This window comes from Epinephelus fuscoguttatus, linkage group LG21 (assembly GCF_011397635.1).
Source record: "Epinephelus fuscoguttatus linkage group LG21, E.fuscoguttatus.final_Chr_v1".
In the NCBI taxonomy this organism is placed as follows: Eukaryota; Metazoa; Chordata; class Actinopteri; order Perciformes; family Serranidae; genus Epinephelus; species Epinephelus fuscoguttatus.
The window spans coordinates 33,348,337-33,368,931 of NC_064772.1; the positions used below are offsets into that span (position 1 = coordinate 33,348,337).

Sequence of the window (20,595 nt, forward strand, 5' to 3'; positions counted from 1 at the left end):
GTAGGATTCAGGAGGATGGCTGTGTGACCACAACCCCAAGCAAACCTCTGAAGGTGCAGAGGAGGCGGGGGAGCGGACCATCGCGCTCTGCTGCCGCCGGAGCCCCAGAGATAAGCAAATTACATACGGAAAGCATGGAGAGACACAGAGGCGTTAATCGTCACCCCCGAGATCAAATCTAATCAATTAGAGGTGGCCAGCTGGCACTCGAGCGGAGGCATGTCAGCGACAAATCCTTCTAACAGATCCATCCATCTAGACATCCGCCCATTCACCCAGCAGCTCCTTCACTCCTTTACAGGGTGAGGGTGTGAGGAGGGAAGGAGCTGTGTTTGTGAAGGGGAGGCTGAAGGTGAACTGTTTGGTGGATGAATCAAAAAAAGCAAGTGGGCACCAGAGCAACATGAAATATATTATATTTAGTTACGGGGCAAGATTTTATGCATCAAGTCAAGTTTATTGTCACAAGGAGTACTAGTTGTTTTCAGTGGGGAGCTGTCTGTAGTCTGAAAAAATAACCCTGCTGACATTCTGCTTTTTTCTTCTCAATAAATCAGTCCCTCCAGGATGTTGTGGGCTTTTTTGGGGGACGGTTGTGGCTTTGTTGCAGCTTTTCTAACAAATTGTAGGGGAGTTTTTTAGCGATGAAAGTGCAGGAGCATCTGAAAACTGCAAAAATGAGTTGCATTTTCTTTTAATAACTAATTTACAACCGAAGGTAACCTGCTCCATTGATAACAAAACTAAACTATTCTGAGTCTGTGATTACTACTAAGCGTGCATACTTAATCTAATTCAGCTCAATTCTTTCAGCACGTGCATGAGATGTGAATGTACAGCCTTCGTCATGGGAATTCATCTTGTCTGTTGTCCACGCGTTAGCTGCAAGCGGTGCAAAACATTTAACCTCTGATTTCACACACAACATCAGGAAATTGCCTTGTCTTTAGCCGTAATGTTTGGTACACATAAAACATTTGTGTTGAGTTAATGTTCCGTGAAGTAGCTCGACTAAACCCTGGCATCTTCTGGTGCTCAGACGACCAACAGCTAGAATGGTTGTTTAATTTTGAAGAGTTTAACTTTGCCAATTTAGTTGCAAAAGCCTGGACGAGAGGGCGAGTTAGTTTGTTTGTTAGTACTTTAGTACTTTATTCTTTCAGTGCTACACAGTAAATGCTTGTCAGTGATGTTCTGATTATGTATGATGCTTTTGTCGCTTTATGCAAGTTTCTGAAAATAAGTGCGCTGGACTTTGGTCTTGGCTTATATTGATTTTATGGTGTCTTATGAGCCTATGCAGGCTGTGCATAACTGTCTGTATGACTCAATAATGAAAAACTCATTCAGTCATTCTGCATCTTCACAACCAGGAATAAAGAAGTTTGGTGACATTGTGCATTTTCATCGATGCATCTTACCTCAAATTATGAGACGTACAGTAATTATTGTTTATGGCCTAATGGCTTCGCAGTCGAATGCATAGTTAAATTATAAAACCCCAGCACAATGAAGAGTATCTCTCCTGCATAGCTCCTGCTTTGTGGTGATCAGACTGGGCGGTGTTAGAGGAAGCGAGGCCGGGGTCTAGTCTGGCTAAGATTTACTTCACTTGTCAGAGTTGAGGGCGCTATAGTGGCGAGCAGAAATGAGGGTGCAACTGTGCATTACGCAGCTATGTTTTGTTTGGCTTTGCCTTTCTTTTCTTCTCCCTGGGTACCTTAGTTTGCTTTTACAGCCAGTAGGCGATTTGAGGAGGTACAAGGGGGGACGCCATCTCTCTTAATAGCAAAATGACCACACACCAGACACTGTTTGAAATGGGAGATTCTTAGATTTCAAATAATACCAGTATTGTTCCTGTTCTCGAAATATTAACCAAAATATGCCACATTACATAACGAATGTCCCCAAAACCAGTATTTGGAGAAAGAGGCCTTCAAAGGTTGCAGAACGGTGACCGCAAAGATACGTGACAGAGCCTATTCCTTTTCTAAACCTGGAGCGAATGTTGTACTCTGAGGATGTCCATGGGTAAAGATAAAATAGAAAAGCTCTGGGACACTTTTATTTTGTAGCCAATGAGGTACCAGAAACAAGCATACCCAACAACAATGCAAGAAGATGAGAAAGTATGTCAAATGAACTGCACCTGTTGGACAAAGCTAGCATCCACAGTTAGCAATGGACTTCACAAAACAATAAATACAACTTGATTTAATTTTCTATGATTCTTTTGATCCATGGACCCTTTGGAGTGAAGGTATAGAAACTATCGAGGAACAGACACATATTTGGACTACTGTAAAAGCAGGTGGTCTGCACTTACTTGTGTTTGATGAAATGAATGGTCCCCCCTGTTAAAAATTAACAAATGGCCGAGTGCTAACAGCAAATGTTTGAATTAAAAGTTTTGTACATAGCGAAATGTCCAACTTAGTGCAAACAAGATCGTGTTGACAATTCCTTAATAACTTAATTTAGGGGATCCTTATCAATTATTTTGTTTATACAGTTCTGATTTTTTAAAACTCTTATATATTGGCATTTGCCCCAAGAAATCTAATAACTCTCCAAAATCAAAATGATCCTCTCTCCTTCTCTCTTATAGGCCCAGTTTTCTGCGCCCGAGCACTGACAGGAAGCAGTGGAAGTGGGAGAGTTAGAAGAATTTGGTTTTTGCAGGGTCATTCACTCGCCTGGCAACAGGCCAAACAGGACAAACTAACACAACATCACAAAAGGCACAAAGAGCGAGGGAGTGGGTTCCACCTGCCCCAGCGACCACAGACAGCTTCGAGCTTCATGGGGAGCTTCGTCTGAACCCTGTCTGCTGTCTGTTTCTTATCCGCCCCTCCGGCACTACTGTAGCCCAACAAAAAACACTCCTTAGAGCTGCCCATGCAAATGTAAATGGCCGAGAGTGAAATGTGTGTTTATTTTGGCCCGTGTGATTTGACAAGCGTGAAATTAATTCAAAAAGGTTGGTGAAGGCGGGCAGCAACACAGAAAACAACCCCCTTTTCTCGCCTTGATGGGGGCTTTTGAGGGATGTCAATTGCAACCCACAAACCATTTAACTGTCCTGCATGTGGGGCTCTGAAGTTGTAAACCGTGTTAGTGTGCCTCCATTCTCACTCGCTTTTCCTTCACACGGCGCATCACACATGGCACTCACACTCACACAGTGGTCCCCACGGCGGGGCGACTGGGGGCTACAGACTGATCCTCCGCTGATATGACCTAGTTTCTATTCAAGCCTGTCTCTCTTTGTTCACTCCATGGTGGAGGAGGCTGCTGCAGCCTGTGGAACAAAGGACACAAGCAGCACTTGGAGCCTTCAAACAAGCTGACCCTGCCTAGATACAGCCACCCCGAAAATGGCTCACCAAGAGCAGTGCCGCTTGGACTCCCACTGTCTGGAAATCTCCTTTTTTTTCTACTTTGATCTACCTCCGCTGCAGACGAGGGAGGATAAGCCCCAGTTCCTGCAGCCTTCCACCCATTCTCCTATTCTCCCGGCGCAGAGTGATGAGACAGAGATCATGGAGGTGGGAGGAGGCCTGAATTATCAATCTGGGGACTGTGGGGACAAGGGGGGAGGGAGAGAACTTATTTTATGTTTTCATTGGGCGGCATCAAGAAGTTTGGATCTCTGCACCAGGAGAGGATCCCTACATAGGGCTTAGTCACTTCATACAGACACCAGACACCTTGTGGAGATTATCTGCTTCAAAGAATAAGTTGTGGGTCTAATAATACCTCTGCACACATTCCTGTAGCACAGGGACATTAGCAAGTTTAAAAAGCACACACATCCAAGCAGTTGTGTTTGGCATTTCCTTGTATTAAATGTACCTGAAGACTCAATTACAGAACCCTCCATTTAACAGTGAAGCTGTGAACAGACCATTTAGTCTTTAATGACCTAAATGCTGCAGCCCCTCACCCCAAAAAGGCACATCTGCACAAGCCAGACAAATTATGCTTCAAGGGCAACAGCAGCATTTTAATAAGGACCTGCAACTGTTGCTGTTTTCGTCAAATCTGCCAAATGAGGCACAAAATTGTTTGAGGTGGAGCGGTGTAGGGGCCTGATGAATGAATGCAGCTCTGCAAGAGACGGCGAGTGAGGAACATGCAATCTCTGCACAGCCAATATGACAATCTGATGGGGACAAGGGTTGTTATCTGCAGCCAGCCCAGGAGGGAAAAAATGAGCACACGGTGAGAAATAAACCAGGGAGAACAGAGGAAAAGGAGAGGACGGAAAGGTATAATTCAGAGTACAAAGAAGGACAAAAGCAACAGTTCTAAGGCAGCAGAGACAGAACTAAAGAAGCTACCATGCGTTGGGTTCAGTGCCTCTACAAACCGTGAAACAGTGACTAATTTTTGTTCAAATAAATGCACAAAAACAAACCCCCCCAATGCAGATCCTGGAGGGACGCCATTTTTAGAAAGAGTAAATAGCAACGTACCTGCATGTGTTCTGTTGAGCTGCTGCTCAGCTCGTCTCCAGACTCCGAGTCGTTGTGGAGCTTGTTCAGGCGATCTCCCGGTAGCTCGCTCGGCGGGGACGCCTTGTCACTGTCTGGACTTTTTTTGTGGTTGTTCCCCACTTTAAGCGGAGGCGAGTCTGCCCGTGTCCTTGGCAACGTGGAATTGTTGGCGTGGTGATGGTTGTTGTTGTTGTGAAGAAGTACCAGTTCGGCTACCACCTTGCAGTGATGGGGGCTCATGTTCTGGTTAGCATCCTTGGACAGAGCTGGCGGTGTGACGCGATCAGAGGATGGCGACGGGGTGGAGGAAGGCGATGGACGCCCGAAGCTGGACATTTCCGGCTGGGCTCTGTTCAGGTTTTCATTGGATGCCCGGCAGATATCCAAAACAGTGGGCTTGGCCCTCAATGCTGGCTTCTGGGGGGGCATGAGCGCCCGGCGCACCTCCCTGACATACTGCGCCGGCACGTAAAAAGCCTTTGTGCCCTCCTCCTTCCTCACCTGCCACCAGTCCTCATTGGTCTTCTTCACCAGCATGTAGCACTCTCCCTGGCGGATGGTCACCATCTTGTCTTTGGCCTTGTACTCGTAGTCGTACTCCACTTCAATGTAGATCTGGCCCGGGGCGATGGGCAGCCCCTCCCTGTCAGCCATGACTGCCGGAACAAGCACTTGAACTTTGATCTCAGCTGCTCAGCGACCCAGGCCTGGGGGGCTCCTCATGTCTGACTGGGGGAACTGCTGGACTGCAGGAGATAACACAGACAGGGAACAGAGTGGTTTTTTTCCAGTTAAATGTCACAAGCTATATTTTTAAAGGCACAAGACCTTTAGCAAGCTCAGAGACATGAATGTACACCCACCAAACCACACAAACACGCTCGGGTTTCATTGTACAAACTTTCCAGCCTGTCACAGCTCGCCTTATTACTCACCTGATTACCACAACCACAAAGTGCTACTGCTGCAACACACTCACATGATGACATGATCTACTACCAGACGGACATACTCCATTGGTGAGTCGAATAAGGAGCACCACATGACCACCCCCCCTCTGATCATCAAAAACCACAACAGACAGCCAACACTGATTACTCTGGTAACCAATACCACTGCTAAGGATATCCAGTGCTGTAACCTGATCACCCTCTGCGGTACTAAAGGTGATGACAACATGACCCCAAAGATCCTGCCTGCGATCCAGTGACTACAATGACTCCCTGGAGCTTACCCTCCCTCAGAGACTGCCTTCAAAAATAAAGTGTTGTTTCATAGAATTCTGCTCTGCTGTTTGACTTCATTACTCATTAATGCAGCTACAAGACAGCCAGAAACCTTTAAAAAGCTTTGGGTGATCTTCTCCATATATTATACACAGTGTGTGAGTCAGAGGACAGCTGGGCTGTCGCCATTCCTGCAGGGTTTGTTTTGGGATGAGGCCTGTCATTGATCCGTCTGTCAGAGAGTCTCCCTTCGTCGGTTAACCTAAATAAATTCCGGGGTGCTCCCATAGCAGAGGAGCTGCTACCGAGCCGCGACTCCCCTCATATCAAATTCTCCCTCATCCTCCCTGAAATAGCAGCCGCCGTGGACCGACATCCTGGAAGTGCAGGCGGTAAAAGCAGGTGCTTTTAGTGAGGCGTGAGAACACGCCGCTGAATCTATAAGAGGCCCATCCTTATGTAAAGGAATATCTACACACACACACACACTGAAGCTCAGACTTACAGATACACACCCAGAATAGATTTAGGGTGGTGAGAGCCGTCTGGGCCAGAGTGGGAGTCCTGAGACATGGGCCGCGTGTTTGTAACGGGCTTAAATTGGTTCTGTTTTATCTGTTTCAACACCGTGAAGCACACACACACACTCAGTGTTACATCATGCCAGTGTTTCTGGTGTGTGTGTGCCTGACAGCAGTCCAGTCCGGTCCTGTCCCAGTAGGAGCCATGATGTCAACACACACGTGTCCAGGATGACTGTCTCTCTTATGAATGACTGTCTCTCAAGGAACAGTCACTGTCTGTTTCGATTTGTGTGTGTATTAGAACGAATGTTGGGAATCAGCCACAAATCCTGGTGTGACCCGACCTCTTCAGAAGCCATCTACGCTTCACACCATCACCAGAGGTGCCAGAGATGTAGTCAGGAGTCTGTCAGGGCTTCAAGTCACGCACATGATAACAGCAGTACTATCACTGCTGCATGACAGCCACTGTCCTGTCCTCCTCACAGTGAAGTCACTGTGCTACACTGAAGTAAATATGGACTGCGTTTCTACTGCGTGTGTGTGAGGGTGTGTGCTGCACTCTGAGATAAAGGATGAAACCTGCAGCAAGCAACATGACAGCGCCCGAGGCTGAGAACGTCATGCTGTTAGTTTGTCCAAAGATAACTCTATCTGCTGGATTACCGCAACTGTCCTCTTCACACCATTAGCATCTGAAGCTGGAGACACGTATCCAAAAGATTAAGGATCCCAAATATACACCAGCGCGACCGAACCCTTCAGATGCAACGATCAGATGACTTTAATCAGAGTAACTTTAATTGTCTCTTCGGAGGCTCATCAAAACCCTGAGAGACCTTAAAGCTGGCCGGAGATCAAGCATGACATCAGTCACCTTCACAGGGGCCCACAGCTGAGTCACTCCAACAAAAACTTACTGTTAACCATAAATTGAAACCGACTCCTCGGGCACAATACGACACAAATTTACAACTCAACCCCCCTCCTCTCTCTCTCTCTCTTTCTTAACTACTGCGGTGTCTCAGAGTCCTGGCACTGGACCCAGGAGTAAATTTTGCTGCAACAGAATCGGCGTCAGAGGAAAGTGAAGTCTCGGAGAAGTGCGGCAGCCAACTTGTTGCTGTGTGGTGAGTCAAAGGACGCCGCTCATGTTTGGAAGCAGGTTGGCACGGCTCGGCTCAGCAGCGAGGGAGCAACTATTGTCCGTGTGTCTTTATGCAACGGAGCCCCACTGTCCTTTTTGACAATTTGGGAATCTGAAAGTGGTTTTAAAAATGAGGCCTTTTCCTGGATGTACACACCTCACTTGTACGTTATCTCACCCTCTGACTCAACTACTGGATCGCCTTAAAGTAAAGGAAACACTTTTTAAAACTGCAGTGCTTCACCTGATCTGTCATGGCTACGATTTTGGTCCTGATGTTGCTCATCTATAGACAAATATGTCCTCTATAGATGACCTCAACCTAAAAACACACTGGTGGCAGATAATGGTGGTGAAATGTCGCTATGTGTGTGTGACATACATATGCAGACATCATAGTAATATAGTAAGAAACTGCGTAATGGCAACACACTGTCACTTAGCGCTCCATCAGAGGAGTAGCTGGCAGAGATTGGAGGTATGCATGCATTAACACAGAGATCACGACCTGTGCTTTTGTCTGCAACCATCTGCAGCCCAGCAGCCACTGTAGCAGCAAACACCCTGAGACTCGGACTGCCTTTGTCCCTGTGCTTCATTCAAAACAGATGTGGCCGAGCAGCATCCACTCCAGCATGTGCTGCTGCTGCTGCTGCTGCTGCATTTCACTCCTATGCGGGCTCTTTGCAGCATAATGTGGACACGCACTGCATGAAAACACTGCTCCTTTGTAACCGTGCACGGTAGAAGTCCTGCAAACAAGCAGCTTGGGTCTGTGAATGGTTGAGGGCTGAGCGGCCAGAGCCATGCCCGGGGCCGGGTGGCGGTGGCGGTGGTGAAGAGGGGGCATAGGTGGGGGGCAGGGTCCCTTGCAGCCTCACAGGCTGCAGAAATACAACACAAAGGGAGTTTAATCCGTGTGCATTCACAACAAAGGACCAAGACTCGACATCACGGAGGAGCCCCAGGAGCGAGGGAAGGGCAGGGACGTGGCTGCCGGAGAAAGCCCCCCCTCGAGCGGGGACAAATTGCCAAACACACCGCGAGGAAATCAGCTCCGCAAATCTGTAGGTGCCGCACAGGCTGATGTCATCACGTGGGGTGTTAAATTACCCAAACACGAGCCAACACACTGGTTATTTGTGACACTTGCGTGACCGTTTCCACGCACTCGCTGCCCGCTGGACAAAAGCACTGCAGGTTCACTCGGATACAACCCCTCGGCTCTGCAACAGCGTGCATAGCAACAAAGTAACTCCGACACACGGGAGCCAATAGCCGCTCTGTGACCAGGCGACACACACCACACTGACACACACTCACCTGTGGGAACTCCACGGGTGTCTCCCGGTGCTCCGTGGACGGAGTTAGCAGCAACTTTTCCCACCTATTTCACTGTCGGCCGCTCCGACTCTCAGTCCGCTGCAGACCTCCAGTCAGTCGGTCTGTTCGCAATCCCCCGCCTCTCTGCGCGCTGTCAAGTGGACTGCGGCGACACACGACACATCCGGTCACTGCCTTCAAACTAAAAGCTTTAAATGGGGGACCCTAGCTCAGCATGTTTTGGTTTTTAGGGTCAGAGCGGCTAGAAATAATTAATAAAATATAAAAATTTGCTGTGAAGCATATTTAAATGTATTTATTTTCAATTATCTTCCCTTTGGTCATAATTTTCTGTATGTATTTTTTTTAATTCCTGTATATTTCTCTTGTATATTTTAAATTTTAGTACTTTTTATTTTTGTATATATTTTATATTTCTATTTTCTCATATATTTTATTTTGATTTTTATATTTTATTTTTTATTTCTTCTTGTATTTACATGTATATTACTGTTGCTGCTGTAACACAAGAATTTCCCAGTTTGGGATCAATAAAGTACTATCTACCTATCTAGTGGGGTCTGTTCCTGTAATGATTATACTTTTTTTAATTCAATTAAAGCATGAAGAAGTCTGATTATGTTTATGTGCATAGGTGTAGATTTCGGGGGGGGGTGGCCATCAATATTTACAACATGTGCGTTTGTCCCCTCTCACAACAAACATGAAAGTAGCAAAGGACTTTTATTTTTGACACAATCAATGACATTTACTCCATGAATTGATTCAGTTTCAGTTTATTTAAGAAGAGATAGTGCAAATTAATAGATACATATGGTATAAAAAAATGTCAAAAAAAAAAATAAAAATGGGCACACAGTTTAAAAGACTTATTCTAACACATCAATGAGATAAAGAAAAAAACAAGAACAGGACATGCAGTTTAAAGACTGGAAAAGGACATATAAATTTTAAAAGCACTTGTGGCAGAAGTGACATATAAACAACTAGAGCAACATGTCAAAACAAGCAGGACACATAATTAGCAGCAGCAAAAAAGACTTTAGTGCTCATAAAAATTCTCTTGAATGCAGGAAATTAAGTGTTGGACCCCAAACCCTCCAATGTCGAAACAAAGATGTAGGTTTTGTTTCATTTTGTGTTATTTTATACATTATGTGTGATTATATGGACATGAACTACCCATTTTCAAGGGCTATCCCACACTCATTGAAATCTTATAAATGATCCATTCATGCTGGCTGGAGCTTGCTGAAATGATCAAAATCACTATAATAATTGTAGTTATATCCCAGATACATGAGTCATGCATGGTGATTCAAAAAGTGTCTACAACTTCGTAATATTTTTTTAAATACAATTTTAAAGCTATAAAGTGCAAAGAATTACCTCAGAAGGTTGAATGCATCCTTAAAGTGTGATGTCATCCGCCATTAAGTTACTGTTTCCATGTGTGAGCAAATGTTGCCATTGTTACATAGATTATGTTGCCGTAATCATATTTTGGCAACAGATTGTTTTATTTTGAAGGGGAGTTCCGCCACCATCCGGTTCTTGTCAGTGTGTTTCCGTTCCCCTTGACGCACTTGTGGTCCTTCACCCAGCAGACGCTGGTCTGTCGCTCCCACCCCACCCGTCTGTCAGCGCTGATAGACGGCGTCCACATCCCCGCGGCCGGCCTGCCCCCTCCAGGTCCAACACCTCACTGTCCGGTGCTTCCCAACATAGGGTCCGCGGACACTCAGGGGACGTTGACCGAGCTCCAGGGGATCCCGGTTAAAAACTGGAATAGTTTAGATTTCACTTTTGCTTAAAACCAGAATAAATTCCATTGCAAGTCTAATTAATGTAATTAATTAGTTGCATTATTTGATGGGATTATCATTGCCCTATTTTTAAAACAACATAGCATAATTAAACTTCTTAGGATAAACATGTAAATTCAACCCCCCCCCCCCCTCCCTCAGCTGAGCTGTAGCCTATCTGGCAATCACAGCAGGGAGTTTCACCATCCAGGCAGGATCATGAATGATTTAGTGCTCGGATGATCCAGGAACTCAGCAAGTCTTCAATGGAGAGCCGTCACTAACACTATAGAGGGACTGAAATTAGCCTCAGGCAACAATACTCCACGTTTACATTATTGCAGAATAATATATGAACAGCTGCACAGTAATTTAATCTCATCACTTCTCAGTGTGTATTGGTGTACACTGTGTGTGTGAAAGCGCACCCTGTTGGTGTAAGGAGGGAAGTGACGGGCATGATTAGCATTGTTGGTGTCAGTGTTGTTTTGAGACTGAAGGACTGATAATGTGACTGTTCTGGGAACACAGCATAGTATGGCAATATTGTATCAATTAGGGCTGCAACTAGCGATTATTTTCATTGTCGACTAATCTGTCAATGATTTCTTCGATTAGTCGACTAATCATTTTATCGAAAAATGTGTTAAAATGTTGAAAAATGTCGGTCTGTTTCTCCCAAACCTCAAAATTGTGTCATCTGATGTCTTGTTTCATACTCACGCCAAAGGGTTTTAGTTCACCATCATGGGAGAGTGTGTAAAGCTGCCAATATTTCAACATAAGAAGCTGCAATAAGAGTATTATGGGTACTTTTATAGTACTTTTCTATGAAAAATGACTCAAACCGATTAGTCGACTACTAAAATAGTCACCGATTATTTTAATAGTTGATTAGTCATCGATTAGTCGATTAATCGTTGCAGCCCTAGTATCAATACACAGACACCAATAACAATATCAATTTATTTTTATCATATCATCCTGAGACCCGGCGTTCTCATATGAGGACATCACATTCTGGGTTTACTTGAACTGATACTTCATTTTACTTAACTTCAACTTGATGTCCTCATCTGTGGACACTTTTTTGTGCCATCTAGTGGTGGTAAGAGCACAATACACTAATCCATCTAAAAACAAAATGGCAGCCATCTCTGCCAAGTCATTCTGCAGCTAATACCGTAACAAAAGTGGACAAGGGCCAAAACCTGATCACATTTTATGGCTGAAACTTGTTTATTAATTCAACCAATTTAAGCAACAGTAACAAACTAAGAAGCTGTTAATTAGGAAGTACTCGTTTGCAGACGATGGGAAGTTTTCATCAGCTCATCGAAGGACGTTGGGACTTTATCATCGTCTCCATTGAGGAGCTTTATTGTTCTCTCGTTTGAGGATATTGGGACTTTATTTATTTATTTATTATCGTTGACGATGTTTAGTTGTTTATACTTATCAGGTCCTACTGAAAAATCAAAGATGCATACCAAACAAAAGTTCAGGTCTCAGTAGTGCAACTATACATCCTAATACAACTTTTGGTACTAGAATAATAAAATCAGTTGCTTATTCAGTCCACTAGATGGTGCTGATGTGTCTCAGTCAGCGGCATTTGGCAGGAAGTTTGTCAAACATCAATTAAAGATGGAGGCACCAGGTAAAATCAGAAATGTGCCGTCAGCGTTTAAATCAAACTTCTCGACTTATTTTGGATTTTTTAACACAGAAGGAAAGGAGGACTTGGAAATGACACATGAGATTTGCAAGCAGTGTCATATGAGAATAAAATTCTCTGGGAAAACTACGAACATGACGGCTCACCTCACACACCACCATCCAGAGATAGCGTTAGCACTGTGCACACTTTGCTCGACACAACTACTAGTGATGACCAAATGAAGCTTCATGAAGCGTTGTCTTTATTTTCTGAGCCCACTAGATGGTGCTTTTTGTTCAAGAAAAGGTCGAAAGCACACTGAATTGCCATTCTTTGAGCCTCTCTCTTTAAACCATGAGCGCCATCTAGTGGGCTCAGAAAATAAAGAAAATGCTTCATGAAGCTTCATTTGGCCATCACTACCAACTACCATCCAACTCTGAGAGAGTGAAGAAAATAACAATTTCATTACAGTCAAACACATGAACCACATTGAGGTTTCCAATTTAAATTTATTATTTCTAGGGGGGAAACATGACGTGATGGTCAGGGTCAACAGAAAACTTGTGAAAAAGGTCGTACAGTGTTTGTAAGGCACTTAATCTGGACACACTGCACAGGCACGTACACAATCATTTCAATGACTTGTCAAAATTCAATTAACGATGACTAACAGTATGGTGTTTTGTAAATGAACAGCATAATAAGCATTTAAAAATGCTGTGAAAACATTTAGTGTGTGTTAACGACAATTTTTCTTTGGAATTTTCAAATTTAGAGTCTGTTCAGTAACACAGTATCAGTGCATTTGTTTCGTCAGGAGTGCTAACAAGGCTACAGAGCTGACAGAGTGTTACAGTGTAAGTATCAGTCATCCATTTTCCTACTGTAAATTCAAGCGTTTCTAGCTCAGTCCGGACACATCAGCAACATTAAAACAAAACATAATTAAAGGTTTTACCAAACAAACATAACTCTTGGCTTAACTCTTGCCTGCAGCTATCAGGCATAAATTACATTCGTATCCACCCACTCCAAGTGCCCTTCCTGCACCTGACCCAAAAGGCAACACTGCTGTAGACACTAATGGGAATGATGGTGGAGAGACATTTTGTCAAAGAATAAGCTTGTGCATGCATCCACTTGCTGTACAGGTGTGTTCAACTGAAACACTGTCCACCATCTGTCTACCAATTTGTGTTTAAATACACAAATGGATGGTTAAAGGGACAGTTCACCCCAGAATCAAAAATACATATTTTTCCTCCTACCTGGGGTGCTATTTATCAGTCTAGATTATTTTGGTGTGAGCTGCCAAGTGTTGGAGATATCAGCTGTAGAGAAGTCTGCCTTCTCTCAAACATAACAGAACTTGATGGCACTCGGTTTGTGGTACTCAAAGCACCAAAAAGAAACGTCTCTTCCGGAAATCATGACCTGGTTACTCAAGATACTCCACAGACCTTGTTGTGGGCAGTTTCATGTAGGAACTATTTTCTTTCTGCTGAACCACACCTGCCAACAGTATCACTGTGCAGAAGGAAAGGTGCATCTACTGAAAGCTCACCTAGCAACACTGAGCTAGCTTAAGTTACAGCTCAGCCGAGGAGGACGCCATCAACAGGTTTTACACATTTTTCATGGACAAAATTTCCAAACTTTTCCCTGACTTTTCAAGCACACATAATTAGATGGGTTTTTTTGCCGCACTTGCCTGGTGTTTGTCAAACATATCAGATTCAAACTCTATCTTACTATATAATGCTGAAAACTCTGTCTGTTCCACGTTTTTCTCCTCACTGACTTGGTCAATCCATGTGAAATTTGGCACAGTGGTAGAGGGTCATGGGAGGATGCCAATGAAGCAATATTACATCAATTGACCAAAGGGGGGCGCTATATATATTGAAATTGCAAACTTTGAATGGGCATATCTCATGCCCCGTATGTCGTAGAGACATGAAACTTTGCACAGAGATGCCTCTCCTCATGAGGAACACATTTGCCTCAAGAACCCATAACTTCCACTTATATGGATTTTCCGCCATTTTGAATTTTTTGAAAAACACTTCAAATGGATCTCTTCCTCGGAAGTTTGAGCGATCTGCATGAAACTGGGTGAACATAATCTAGGGACCAATATCTAAAGTTCCCTCTTGGCAAAAGTTGGAAAACTTACTAAAACTGAGCTTCTATAAGGCAATGAATATTGCGGAGGGCGTGGCTCATCACATAAAGGTGTATAACATCTCAAGGGTTTCACCCATCACCACGCAACTTTGTAGGCATATGACCACACATAATCTGAGGGGACCCCTCCATTATTGACCCCATCAAACAAAATGGGGGCGCTAGAGAGCTCATTTCTTATCTAGGCCTAACCGCCATATGGATTTTTACTAAACTTGGTAGATATGTAGAACAGGACGCCTCAAGGTGACTGGAACTCACACTGAAACTATCTAGATTGATAAATAGCAATACAGGTAAGAGTACAAATATGTATTTTTGATTCTGCGGTGAACTGTCCCTTGAAGACGTTCATTGGCACATAACAATGACAAATAGGCAGAAAAGAGGAATCCCCTGAGAAATGTTCAAAGCAAAGCATTGAGAAATAAAGCCAGTGCCCTCTAGTGTCTTCTTATGTTCGGGGGTCCACCGAGATCTAAGACTAATACCTGTTAAGATGCTGTCAACGGAGCAACTCGTGGCATTATGTGTTGTTTTCATAAGGCACTAATGTGGTTTCTTGTAGAGCCAGAGGCGCGAAGTGCTGCACAGTACGGCCATCGTTATATACAGTATATACACACTTTGACGTTGGGTGAATGGTGCGGTGGTTTTTGGTAAAAGTTCAATATTTGGGGCTGAAGACTTCTCTGGGGCTTTGGCTTGTTGTGTGGGTGACTGTGCTCCATCCTCAACAGCTGTAGGGGAAACCAGAAGAATACAGGAATGAAACCGAATCTCCTCTTGAATTTACATTTTATCTTTTTGACTGATTACCTGGATAAGGAATAAATATGAGAGAGTATTAAGTATACTACTTATTCAGCTACTGTCAAGCAGCCACTGGACACAGTATAGACTCTTAAGAGTGTGTATTCTCCTCTCACCTGCTGTCACCTCCTTCGTCGATGCTGTCAGGCTTGCTGTTGTTCATGAGGTTGGACCTGTTGACGCTAAGGCTAATAAGGCCTTGCAGCTGGCCTGGTCTGATGGGCTTGGCTGGGTTGGACACAGAGAGATAACGCAGGTCACATACAGAAAGCAGGTTGAGCCATCATGATAGTTAAGGTGTACAGATATTTCTCATTTCTTTAGTTGAATTTAAAGGACTAGTTTGGCATTTCAGGAAATACGCTTACTTGCCTTCTTTTTAAAGGCCAAAACACACCGTCAACAAATGGTAACACACCCAGTAAAGGCGGCTAGTTTGTGTGTTGGCTCCGAATCCCCTACGGCTGTGACACATTTGTAGGACATTTAGTTCTGTGTGTGCACCTACCTATCGAGGCTCTCCTGCCCATGTTTTTGGGCTTGACAGTGTCCTTAATGCGCTCCATCTCCTCCTGGTGGCGCTTTCGCTCGCGGGCTGCGTTCTCCTGGGCCTCCTTTAGTGCAGTCTCCAGGGCCTTGATCCGCTCAGCGGTGGCCCGCAGGCGCTTCTCCATTTTAGGCAGCTCACTGCGGAGGTCGGCGTTGTCCCGCAGCAGCTACAGAGGGGAAAACAGATAACACAAAGAGTGAGAGGAGACGAAGCAGAGCCGATAGACACAAAATCTGTTAAAAGCCACTGCTATGATTAGTTCAGGGAGGAAGCACGGTGGTTATTGTGTGTTTGGATGTATTTATACCTGCTTGTGAACTTTGGTGAGCTGCTCGAGGTTGTTCTCCAGGAAGGAGATCTTCTGTTTCTGGGCAGCGCTGTTTTCTGCGTCATCCATCTGACCGTTCTAATGAGGCACAACACACAGCTTTATCTGTACACTGATTTCCATCCATGTTTTAGCTCTGCGTTCATTTATCCATTTACCTGTGTACAACCGATTTGTTGTGTTCAGTTGCTGCAACCCAGCATCTGAAAAAGGTCTGTTATCACAACCCCTGAATCCAAAGCATCCCATTTGTGGCTAAATGAGATGATAAGCAGCAGATTTGGGACGGGTAAAACATCATTGCATATTCCGTGTCCTGCAGGAAAGCCTGCTTTGCCTTTGTTTATCTCATCAAGCCGCAGCCTGAGGGCTGGAGATGAGCACCACGCCGAGAGCCTGGGTCCCTAATTTACAGCTGCTACCTTTGAAGAATCAGATGGCCTACTTATTGCAGACACTTTCTGTTGTGTTCCCCGGATTCATTAAAATTTCATCATGGTGCAAATTAAATGGAGTGCAGCCGGTGCACGAGCCAAGTACGGCTGTGTTTGTCTCATTCCAGGTGAACGTCGTGGTCGGGGCTACAAGAGCTCATGTGATATTACACTGGATGTGAGATTTAATCACACACTAAACCACATGACAGCAGGATGATTACAGTGATAATGTACCATGAGCTGCTTCCAGAGATGGGAGGGTGTGTACATACTGTCAGGGCTTTTACCTTTTTGACTCGTGTGGCCAAGTCTTGGACAAAAAGCCTCCTGAGGTTGTGGAGTGTCTGCAGCTCTCGGGCCTGTGTGACAGCACAAGGAAACACACTTAGGAGAAAGGAAGTGTTTGGAGACGTTTAAGGGTTGGTTCAGTCAAATAAAATGCAACCCAGATTTTTTCTGTGTTTGAAGATATTCTTACCTGCATCCACCCTGGTGCAAGTGCAGCAAATAAAATGCAAATCCAAACAGCGTATTGGTATCGAAAATCTCATCCAATCACATACAGGAAGTACTGCTGCTTAAAGTGGCGCTTTTTGGTCGTTCCAATTATTGTAAATGAAGAATTCTGCTTAACTAATGTGATTTTTATGATTATTCTACAACGAGTCATGATGGTTGCTTGGGTGCTGCTTTTTAATCATCATTTTAGAATAGGTCTGGAATTGTCCATTTAAAGAAATACACCTGCAAAGTTTCAGTTTGTATATCAGTTTCTTGCCACGTTACCTTGAATTTGTGAAGAAAGATGTGTTTTTCTTGCTTGCCTTCATGGTGAATGGAGAATCCAAAAAAGGTGCACATCCTTTATGAATTGAAGTCAGTGGGGACCATGTTTAACAACAGCAAAACTACCATAAAACTTCAATTATAATCGTTTTACTAGCCGGGTGTAGCCACACATTTTCACACTAAACGCTGGTCTCAATTAGATGTCAGGTCTGGTTACCAAGCAATTCATTTTTACAGAAGTTCTTTGGATGTATAAAACTCTTTTGAAGCCCACTGAGTTGTTGGCTATGTTTGAGCCATTCAAATTTTAAATGTTTAAACTTTTGTCAGGATGGACATGCTACACATCGTTAGCTCGGCTAGATTCTCCACAATAAATTTCAAAAGAATCATTCAGATTTAACAGCACGGTAAACAAGAGAGACAAAAAAAAATGTGGTGACTCCCGACCTCTGAATTGGTCATAAAGCCCAAATGTGTCCAATCATTGATTATCTCATAAGTTATTCATGTCCCTTTAGTCCATAAGGCTTGTTAGAGCCATTTCTGGCAAGTCCTATGCTGTGTCTCAAATCGTGTACTTCTGTACTTACACTTAATATTTTGAGTGTATACTGATTGATTGATTGATTGATTGATTTGTTTATTTAAGTGTCATGCACGTTAAAGTGCCCAGCCTACAGGGGCTTACAAGACACTACACAATATATGTACAAACAATTCAAAGATGGCAAAAACAAGAATCTTATGTATCCATTGTCATCGACAACAAAAAAGTCAAAGTATTGTACTCTTATGTAGGATACAGTGTTTTCTGTCTTAATGTCCATGCTTTTTCAATAAATCTAGCTAAGACATAGATCTCTTCCTTGAAGAACCAACTCAACATATCAAATTCAGACATCCAAAATAAGTCGGGATTCTTCCCCTGAACTTTTTCAAACAAAGATTTCCTCAAGTCATTGTACAAAGGGCAATGAAACGAGAAATGAAATTCATCCTCAACAATATCAAGATCACACAAAACACAAATACGCTGCTCTTCAGGGATACCCTTATACCTGCCCACTTCAATCGCCAGGGGCAAGGTACCCGATCTTAATTGTGCACACAAGGACCTCTGACCTCTCCCTAAGTTTAAGATTAAGTATGGTTCTGTATAGTAATCCTCTTTAATTTGAACATAGCTTCTAAGTTTGGGTTTCCTCCAAATCTCCTCCTTCCATTGTTTCTTATGGAGATTAAATAGTTTTTGTTTAACTGTATCTATCTTACACTGCAGGTTATTACTAAAAATATAATATAAATCAGAGTGAGAGAATACTGCAGAAACATCTCTTGACCAAGGGAAATTATGGGCTCGATCCCATTTAAAAATCTTTTTGGTTAGCCTTTCGTCTGGCAGCCGAAGAAGTCGGTTCCAGAGCTGAACCATTTCGCATCTTTGCTTAACAAGACAGGATTCCCAACCCGTGTCCCCATCAACAACACCCTTTGCAGTGAATTTATGAACTCCAAGATAGCACCTCTGAATTGAATTAAAGAGCTTAGAAAATGTTAAAAACCCAAGGTCAGGACACCTTTTAATTTTATTCATTACTGACCCTAAAGCCCTTCCTGCTGACTCTGCCAGTGCTTTCCTTCCTTCGTAGAAATTCATATTTTCTGTAAAAACAAAACCAAGATACTTATAATAAGAGGTATATATAAGAGGTCTCTCTTTCTCTCTCTATATATATATACATATATATATATAAGTGCGTTTACACTGAGAAGAAAAACACAGTGCACTATGAGGGTCAAGAAGTTGAGTGTGGAACTATGGACACTTCTCGGCCTCAATGGTCGCCATCTTGGCTACGTAGCAGAAGGGGAGGGACCACTTTTCAAACTGGAATGGCGGCCGAGGACTGTGCGACCATGAACATCGCTGCATTGTACAAATACATGTGTTTTTTGCACTAAGCACCACTATACTGTTGTCAGGTATAAGCCAGCAGTATGTTTATTGGGTTAATTTAGCAGTCTGTAATGATTTGGTACCGCGAACGATAACGCAAATGCTAGCTTGCTAACTAGCTAATTTGCGGTCGTCATTTCCGGTAAGTGCACAATGGCCATGTTTGGTTTGAGACAACACTACACTGTCGAAATTTGCGCACTATGCCAATAAGTACATAGTGCACATAGTATACTACATAGAAGTGTACTAACCGAAGTATGTGATTTTTGACACAGCTCTAGTTTCCTATTATTTTTTGAGTCACTCTAATGCGCCACCTGACCGAGCATCTCGAGAACCTCTAATTAAATGCAGGTGTGCTGAAGTGAGTGGAGCGTGAAAGATGTCACGGGGCTACACACTTAACCGACATGTTTTTGGGTGATCTTAGTTTTTTTGCTTAATGAAGTTGTTTAATACCCCATTGATTAGAACTTTGTTTTTATAAAGGCTTGTTTATTCGGGAATGTTTGTTTGGGGATTTTGTTTTCATTTTTGAGCGCAACAGTCAAGACAGTCTGTTAGCGTCGTATTGCAGCTCTCCACACACCCTGCAAATCAGTCAACTCTAAACCAACCAAAATATCTGGATCATCAAACAGTGGGTAAAATTAAAGCAAAGACAGTGAGTTGATCATATCTCCCGTTATGGGCGGCTATTTTGAACTTATCTGGAGGCCACAGTAAGTCTCATCAGATCAAACGAATCAAAAAGGTGTTACTGCATCTGCTGATATTAATACAGCACTTAAAATAACATCAAAACTTTCTCTGAACTAACCCTTTAATTGTATACAGATTTAAATGGACATGCCAATAACTGACCACAGTCTCCTCCAGTCCCTTCAGATCCTGTTTGGCCTGCTCCCGTCTGTCCTGCATCACCCTGCACAGCGTTAAATAGATGTTACTTAATGCATGTACTATAATGAGAAACAATGCAGACTAACTATACATAGAGGCATTACGTGAGCTCCTGCAGCTGGCGGCTCTTCTCCTGGTCGGCAGCCTTGAGCTTCTCATGCTCCACCCTCAGCCTCTCCTGCTCCAGCATGATCTTCTGGTTCAGACTGCACAGATGTGGGTAACAGTATCAGTACGGAGCTACTGGGCACATTCAAAGAGAGAGGTGTGTGGTGATGATCTTACTCCTGCAGCTCTGTCATGAGTTTCTCCTTCTGGTCCAGCTCGTCTCTCAGGCTGCTGATCTGTTTCTGATGGGTCTCTCTGTGAAACTGGATCTGCTTCTCCACAGCTTCCTGAACACACACAAACACA

At 43.6% G+C, this 20,595-nt stretch overlaps 2 protein-coding genes across 9 annotated transcripts in view; both read right to left on the reverse strand.

The window, feature by feature from the left end:
• Nucleotides 1-8,882, reverse strand: part of arhgap12b (Rho GTPase activating protein 12b) — an 83,387-nt gene extending 74,505 nt beyond the window's left edge. For 4 of the 7 annotated variants that reach the window (XM_049565097.1, XM_049565096.1, XM_049565095.1 and 1 more), the window contains exons 1-2: nt 8,723-8,881; nt 4,482-5,248 (exon numbers count right to left, since the gene is read on the reverse strand). In XM_049565097.1, the coding sequence (XP_049421054.1) occupies nt 4,482-5,156 (675 nt within the window). In that variant the 5' untranslated portion in view covers nt 5,157-5,248; nt 8,723-8,881. Of the gene's footprint in view, nt 1-4,481; nt 5,249-8,722 lie in introns of all 7 variants that reach the window. The other 3 variants (XM_049565094.1, XM_049565092.1, XM_049565091.1) reach the window with 1 other exon arrangement.
• A 3,818-nt stretch (nt 8,883-12,700) lies between these two features.
• Nucleotides 12,701-20,595, reverse strand: part of LOC125881970 (kinesin-1 heavy chain-like) — a 30,556-nt gene continuing 22,661 nt past the window's right edge. For both annotated transcript variants that reach the window (XM_049565500.1, XM_049565499.1), the window contains exons 19-26: nt 20,467-20,576; nt 20,286-20,387; nt 20,143-20,203; nt 16,814-16,885; nt 16,069-16,167; nt 15,720-15,927; nt 15,328-15,439; nt 12,701-15,138 (exon numbers count right to left, since the gene is read on the reverse strand). In XM_049565500.1, coding sequence (XP_049421457.1) covers nt 15,132-15,138; nt 15,328-15,439; nt 15,720-15,927; nt 16,069-16,167; nt 16,814-16,885; nt 20,143-20,203; nt 20,286-20,387; nt 20,467-20,576 — 771 coding nt within the window. In that variant the 3' untranslated portion in view covers nt 12,701-15,131. The remainder of the gene's footprint in view (nt 15,139-15,327; nt 15,440-15,719; nt 15,928-16,068; nt 16,168-16,813; nt 16,886-20,142; nt 20,204-20,285; nt 20,388-20,466; nt 20,577-20,595) is intronic.